Source organism: Chinchilla lanigera, unplaced genomic scaffold, assembly GCF_000276665.1.
Source record: "Chinchilla lanigera isolate Chin_1 unplaced genomic scaffold, ChiLan1.0 scaffold00158, whole genome shotgun sequence".
Classification (NCBI taxonomy): Eukaryota; Metazoa; Chordata; class Mammalia; order Rodentia; family Chinchillidae; genus Chinchilla; species Chinchilla lanigera.
Genome location: NW_004955559.1, coordinates 1,206,577 through 1,213,720, shown reverse-complemented (window position 1 = coordinate 1,213,720; position 7,144 = coordinate 1,206,577). Strand labels below are relative to the sequence as shown.

The following is a 7,144-nucleotide window of genomic DNA, read 5'->3' as shown; positions in this document are numbered from 1 at the left end:
GGCCGCCCCGGGCGCGCGGAGGGCCGTCTTTCCGCGGGGCGGGGCCCGTGCGCGCGGATCGCCCGCGGGGAGCCGCGGTGGGTTGAGTGTGCAGAGGGGACCTAGCAGCGCTCGAGCCCGTGCTCGCCGCTCTCACTCTTGAGCGCGGGAGAGGACTCCCCTCCTTCCTGGAGACCGACGGGGTCCCGAGCCTGGGGCTGGACATACTTGGCGCTGAGCCCCGCTGGGCGATGTCGGGGACGTTTCTCGGGTCCTTGGACTGGGCTTGTCTGGGGTGGCATTCGTGATACAAACACACCAAACTAAAGGTCCCCAGCCGGAAATCTCGAAGCCACGGTGGCTGGCTTGGGAGAGGGAGGGGGTGCCTGGAGCTCAGAGGCTCCCCGGGTTGGCTCGTGAAGGCGCGCGAGTTGGTTGTGTCTGAAGACATGCGATGCGCAGGGCTCTGGGTCCTTGCACCCCTCACCTTGCAGCATTCTCTGAAGGGGAAGATCCCCTCCCACATACGTGGTGTGTACGTCATTGGGGAACAGCGACCCCCCACTGACCTCTCTTGACTCTCCTGGGCTGGGGCAGGTGGGGGCTCGGGGAGCATCTCCCCAGCGCTTGGCGCAGCGTCTGAGGGAGCGGGGAGGCCTGTAGGAATGGGGGTCGTGAGCTCTGTCCCTGGGGCGTGTTCCTCAGAGGGCTGGTGACAGGCCATGCTCCCCAACGCTCCCTTCCTAGGAGGGGCTAACAGGGACATTGCTCCCAGCCGGCTTTGTTTGGGCTTCTGGAACCCAGGGCGGGCACCAGGGACCGGGGGACCAGCCATGGTGGGGGTGCCCTGTGCCACACCTCTTTTCTGAAGTCTGCTCAGATGAGAGACTAGAGAGAATAGGTTCACAGAGGTGGCAGGTGCCCAGTGCCCACTCTGCCAGGCCCTCCTGCCAGCTATTCACGGACACTGGGGCGAGTGTGTCAAGGAGCGTCACCTAATCTGGGGGGGATTAGGTGATGAGAGGGAGAGACAGGTGGCCGTGCCCATGTGCCTGGCGGGTGCCAGTGCCTCTGGCCTGGGTGAGGGAGGAGTGTGGTCAGCTTCCTGGCCAGAGAGTGGCAGCGTGGGGGCGGGGTGCCATCTCTCCAGCCACAGCTGGGATCGGGGACCCCCTACTTCTCCCTCCACCTCTCCCACCCCCTCCTTAAACAGCCCAGCCTCCCGGCCTGCTTGCTCTGGCCCCACGCCCCACCAAGGAGAAGCAGAACCGAGGCAGCCCACTGCCTCAGAGCCCAGCCCTGGCCCGGCCCTCCCCAGCCGCTCCCAGTAGCTAATCCTTTCTCCCTGTTACTCTCTCCTAGAATTTTGTAGCCACCTTGGCTAATGGGATGAGCCTCCAGCCGCCTCTTGAAGAAGTAAATATCCTTTTGTGAGACCCCGCCCCACCTCCACATAAATACATCTCACCACACATCTGGCCCTTCCCAAAGGTCTAACCACGATCCCGCTTCCTTGGGCCGAGTTTGCCCCATGCCCCGACACAGTGCAGAGCCCTCTAAGTTCACGGCCCCGCTGGCCTCCCGCAATACTGTGGCTACTTCCTTAACTCCACCTCCAGCCCCCCTTTGCCCTTCCCTTGTGTCTGCCCCAGTTCTGCCTTCCCCTCCCCTCCCCAGCTGTGGGCTGAGCTAGAGACGGGGGCAGAGAGACTGGAGAGATGGTAGGCGTGGCTGAGGTACCGGGGTACCCCCTGGATGGTGCTCTTGGGTGGGTCCTGGAAGTCGAAAGTGGGGTTGTTAGGTTTGGGGTCCTGGGGGAGGAAGATGGCAGGTGGGGGCTGTAGAGTTGCCCTGGTATGATTTTAGGGGGATTCTGTACTATTCTAGAGGAAAATGTAGGGACCTGCAGGTTGAATAGGCTATGGGGATCCCAGATTTGACTCCTGCTCCCGTCCGCCCCTGCTAGGTTTCCTGTGGCCAGGCGGAAAGCAGCGAGAAGCCCAATGCGGAGGACATGACATCCAAAGACTACTACTTTGACTCCTACGCCCACTTTGGCATCCACGAGGTGAGTGCAGGCTGCTAGAAACTCATTCTGAGGGTTCAGCGTTGGAGAGGGTGGAAGCCACCTCCTCCCCGGTCAGCTGGCTGCCCTTCGGCCCCTGCCGTTGCGCCTGCGCACCGCGGTCTCCTTTCAGCCGTTGCCTTGGAGACTGAGGTTAGCCTGGCACTCTGCTGCTCCTGAGGCTGAGGTGAGAACACGCATGCGTGCGGGAGACTTCACCCAGAGGTCAAGGCCTGCTGGGCTCTGCCGCCCTCTAGTGACCGGCGGCGGAACTGCGCTCCACCTGCTCTAGTCCTGACTGCTTCTGCACTCTTCAGGTTGAGTCTTAGGTGCCAGAATGCAGCTTGTGTGGCCTTGTAAGAAATCCCTGCCCCCTCCAAAGCTTTTTTTTAAAAATGAAAGTAGGGAGCCAAGCGTGGTGGCACATGCCTGTCATCTCAGCACTCTAGGAGGCTGAGGCGGGATTGTGAGTTTGAGCCCAGCCTGGGCAACTTAATGAGACCCTATCTCAAAATTAAAAAGGGCTGTGTATGTAGCTTAATGTGAAGGCCCTATGTTCAGTTCTCAGTACAGTAAGTCTCTCACTTAGGAACATGAAGTGTTGAACTTTTACAGATACAGACCTCCGGTTACAAACATTTGTCGATGTGAACGAATTGCAGAAGTAACTTGTGTGTCTGCCGGGCATTGTCACAGTTGTGCTGCTGTGTGCTTACTGCTCAGTGCTGTGGTGTACAGGGGGTGTCAGAGCTCAGGGTGTCCGGGAACAAGAGGAAAAGCAGTGGAGGGGACTGCGTGAAGCACAAAGCAATGTATGTCGTATATTTGTGTCCGAGGTGTGTAAGATTGACTTTGTCAGACTTCCGAATGAACCTGACTTACAGTATTGCGCATTATAAAAAACTGAGGTAGTGGGTTGGGTGATGTTGTTTAGTGGTGGAACACTGGCCCGGCATGCACTTAACATTGAGTTCCATCCTCAGCACTATAAAAATAGTAAGATGCTTTTCTTTGTTGCTTTTTCTTTTGTATTTTTGTTTGTTTTGAGCCAGGGTCTCACAATATAGTTCAAGCTGGTCCTGAATTCACTATATAGCCAGCCTGGGTGTTTTTGTACCAGGAATCGAACTCAAGACCTTGCTCTTGCCAGGCAGGCGCTGTGCCACTGAGCTGTCTCCCTGGTCCTGCCAGGCTGGCTTTGAACGCAGCAGTTCTCCTGCCTCAGCCTCCTGAGTGCTGGGATTACAGATGTGCGCCACCATGCCCAGCCGCTTTCTTTATTTTTGTTTCTCAGTGATGGGGATTAAACTCAGGATCTTCACGCTGAGTTACATCCTCAGCCCTTGTTTATTTTTTTTGAGACAAGGTCTTGCTAAGCTGTCCAGGCTGGGCTCAAACTTGTGATCCTTCTGTCATCACGGCTAGGAGAATTACCATTGTCTTTTAAGTGTACAGTTCAGTGGCATTAAGTGACTGAGGACATTTCATTTTATTTTATTTTATTTTAAAGTTTCAGAGGAATTTCTATTTTTATTTTACTTGTTTGTTTATTTATTTTTCGTCTTTTTTGAGACAGGGTTTCCCTACAACTTGCTTCGTAGCCCAGGCTGGCCTCAGACTCACAGCAGTCCTGCTTCTGCCTCCTCAGTGGTAGGATTACAGGCGTATGCCACCATGCCCGACTCCAAAATAAAAAATTTAAAATGGGCTAGAGATGTAGCTCAGTGTGAAGGCCTTGGGTTCAGTCCCCAGCACCACAAGAAAACCACCTATCCATATGACATGGGACACGGGCTCGTGTGGCAATGGTAGAACCCAGCCAAGATGAGAATTTGGCCCAATTCATTTGATTTTGCAAGGCGAGAATCTGAGGTACACAGAAGGGAAATGGTTTCTCCACGGGGGCTTAGGCCTGGCCCAGCCCCACCCTGAGGGGACCGGATGTCGAGACTGAACCCCTCATGGCGACTGTGCACCCCTCCCCCAGGAGATGCTGAAGGATGAAGTGCGGACCCTCACCTACCGCAACTCCATGTTCCACAACCGGCACCTCTTCAAAGACAAAGTGGTGCTGGACGTGGGCTCGGGCACGGGGATCCTCTGCATGTTTGCTGCCAAGGCGGGGGCCAGGAAGGTCATTGGGGTGAGTCTCTCCTGGGTGCGAGTGGTCTGGGCTGGGGTGGGGGGGTGGAAAGGGGCCCAGTGGGACTCGGACTGGATGGAGGGGTTGGGTCCCGCCCCGAGGCGGGACTGGGAGTCTCACCCTTCCTTCTCCCTGGGCCCTCAGATCGAGTGTTCCAGTATCTCTGATTATGCTGTGAAGATCGTCAAAGCCAACAAGTTAGACCACGGTGGGTGAGCCCAGGAAGAGACGGGGTTTGCGGGGCGTTCCAGCCATGGCCGCTCCCCGCTTGGCGGCTGCTCCCGGTGCTCTCCCAGGCTGCCAGCAGCCGCAGACTCTTGAGTCTCCAAGTAGCAAGCCTACACCTCCAAGTGAGGGCGGGCAGGAAGCCGCTCCGGTTTCTCCCATGCGAACAGTCACAGGGTCTCTCCGTGAGACAGGACCCCTGGCCACTCAGCTGCCCCATCCCGAGTCTGAGTCTGCCCGGCCTCCGTGCAGCGAGGTCTGTGCCACCCGCACACCCAGGCGGAAGGGCTGCGGCGTCCACCGCTGCCCGGCAGTGCGTGTCCCCCACTCGCACTCGCCTTGGCACTTTCTCACCTGCTGGTGGCCTAGTGTAACAGGGTGCCAGGGCGTCTCTCTCAGCTGCTGTCGCCTGCGTGCCCCGGCACTGACAGGTCTCCAGTCACTGGGTGTGTTAGCTGCTTCCGAGACTTGTGCCCCGGCACACGGTCATTTCATGCCTCTGCTCGTGCATGTGGGATACGTGTACAGAAGCAAATCCCCAGGGTAAACCGTGGGCTCACCTGTGGTAGACATGGGCAGCTGACCTTCAGCTCTGCCAGTCAGCTCAGGGGGCAGGGACGTGGGAAAACACTTGGTATCCAGGTACAGAGCCTTCTGCTTGCTGAGCGAGTGTCATTTTTTAAAAGACTTGCAAGGGCCGGGAATATAGCTCAGCGGCATAAGCGCCTGCCTGGCAAGTGTGAGGTCGAGTTCAATTCCCAGTACCACGAAAAATAAAATAAAATAAAATAAAATGAAATGGAGACTTGCAGTGAACCCACACTTGCCTAGTGCTTAGCTTCAAATGGGCCTCCTCTCCTTCTGGTGAGGCCATCTTGAAGCCTGACTGGGCCATGCCTTATTCCATGAAACCTATGGGCCCCAGAACCTTCTCTTTTGCAGGAAGGGCGTTAGGGCAAAGCTGGGGCCTTGTGAGCAGGGACCCGAGGGCACAGTGCGAAGCTCGCCGCCCCACCCCTGCCAGGTGCCATTCCTGCTCCTGCCAGGGAAGCTACCGGCATGGGGGCTGGGCTCCATCCCAGCTCGAAAAGAAAAAAGTGACTAGCGGGTGCAGAAATTTGAAAATAGTCAAGAGAAGGAAGATTCAGCTCACCGCTCCTTAGGACAGGTCCAAAGCCACGCCCGGCCCTCGCTTGGGAACACAAGGAGCCCCCGACCAGGTCCCTTGCTGATGGCAGCCCTATCGCCCACAGTGGTGACCATCATCAAGGGGAAGGTGGAGGAGGTGGAGCTGCCTGTGGAGAAGGTGGACATCATCATCAGCGAGTGGATGGGCTACTGCCTCTTCTACGAGTCCATGCTCAACACCGTGCTCTACGCCCGTGACAAGTGGCTGGTGAGGCCGGGTGGGTGGTGTCCGGGAGAGCAGGAAGCCATGCTCGGAGCTCCCCAGAGGGCACTTGGTGGTGAGGGTCGGGCTGACTGCATGGGTGTGACGCACCCGAGTGCTGGGGAGACGCACCGGGGCGGGGGCTGAGGCTGCAGGGATCTCAGAAGCGGCCGTTGTGGAGGGTGCCTTGCTGTGTGTGGAGAAGGCGGCCGGGTCAGGGATCCGAGCCGCAGGAGAGCAGGGTGGGGCAGGACAGGGCCAGGCGCACCAGTGGGCTTCTGAGGACCCCTCTGCCTCTGGAGAGCCTGCGGCCTGGGTGCTCTCGCGCCCTCTGGTGGCCCCTTGGGGAATGCGCTTGTGGATGTGGGCTGAATGGGCACCAAGTGAGGGCAGCGCAGAAGCCAGATCACTGAGGTTGGGGCAGTGACACCGCAGCCCTGCCCTTCATGCCCTCACCGACTCTGCAGGCACCTGACGGCCTCATCTTCCCGGACCGGGCCACGCTGTACGTGACAGCCATTGAGGACCGGCAGTACAAAGACTACAAGATCCACTGTGAGCGGGGCTGAGAGCTGGGGGCGGCCTGGGGCTCGGGGCCCAGCCGCTGCTGCTCACCCTGCACGCCTCCTCCACAGGGTGGGAGAACGTGTACGGCTTCGACATGTCCTGCATCAAGGATGTGGCCATCAAGGAGCCCCTGGTGGACGTGGTGGACCCGAAGCAGCTGGTCACCAATGCCTGCCTCATAAAGGTCCTGGGGCTGGGCCGCCACGTGGCCGGTCGGGGGGAACATCTGGGCCTGCGAGCCTGACCTGTGCGCCAGGGTGGCCTGAGGCCGGAGCTGCCACTTGCGCTGTTAAAATTGGAGTGCTGCTGTGAGCCAGCGTGGTGCGGGGGTTCTGGCCGTGGTGAGCAGAGCGGGGGACACGAGGGGTCAGATGGTGGCTGCTGTGAGCTGCCCGAGATGGCGTGGGCGAGGGGCAGGGACCTCTGTCAGGTGGGGCCTGGTGTGGGAGAGAAGGGACAAGGAGACCCCGGCAGCCGGGTTTCGTGCTTAGTCTAGCAGGACGGGCAGGATGAGCTGCACCCCAAAGGCGACTAGGGCAGAGCAGAGGCAGTGGCCTGGGCTGGCATGGGCTCATGGCCTGCCCTGCCCTGCCCCACAGGAGGTGGACATCTACACCGTCAAGGTGGAAGACCTGACCTTCACCTCCCCGTTCTGCCTGCAAGTGAAGCGGAACGACTACGTGCACGCGCTCGTGGCCTACTTCAACATCGAGTTCACGCGCTGCCACAAGCGCACCGGCTTCTCCACCAGTGAGCGGCGGGCCGGGCGGGCGGG

General features: G+C 59.0%; 1 protein-coding gene across 6 annotated transcripts in view; it reads left to right on the top strand.

The window, feature by feature from the left end:
• The window catches only part of Prmt1 (protein arginine methyltransferase 1), a 10,333-nt gene that overhangs the window by 1,952 nt on the left and 1,237 nt on the right, over nucleotides 1–7,144 (top strand). For 3 of the 6 annotated variants that reach the window (XM_013508977.1, XM_005412853.2, XM_005412854.2), the window contains 8 exons: nucleotides 1,342–1,395; nucleotides 1,946–2,047; nucleotides 4,032–4,187; nucleotides 4,332–4,395; nucleotides 5,666–5,808; nucleotides 6,270–6,357; nucleotides 6,438–6,553; nucleotides 6,969–7,119. In XM_013508977.1, the coding sequence (XP_013364431.1) occupies nucleotides 1,369–1,395; nucleotides 1,946–2,047; nucleotides 4,032–4,187; nucleotides 4,332–4,395; nucleotides 5,666–5,808; nucleotides 6,270–6,357; nucleotides 6,438–6,553; nucleotides 6,969–7,119 (847 nt within the window). In that variant the 5' untranslated portion in view covers nucleotides 1,342–1,368. Of the gene's footprint in view, nucleotides 1–1,341; nucleotides 1,396–1,598; nucleotides 1,716–1,945; nucleotides 2,048–4,031; nucleotides 4,188–4,331; nucleotides 4,396–5,665; nucleotides 5,809–6,269; nucleotides 6,358–6,437; nucleotides 6,554–6,968; nucleotides 7,120–7,144 lie in introns of those variants that run through there. The other 3 variants (XM_013508978.1, XM_005412856.2, XM_005412855.2) reach the window with 3 other exon arrangements.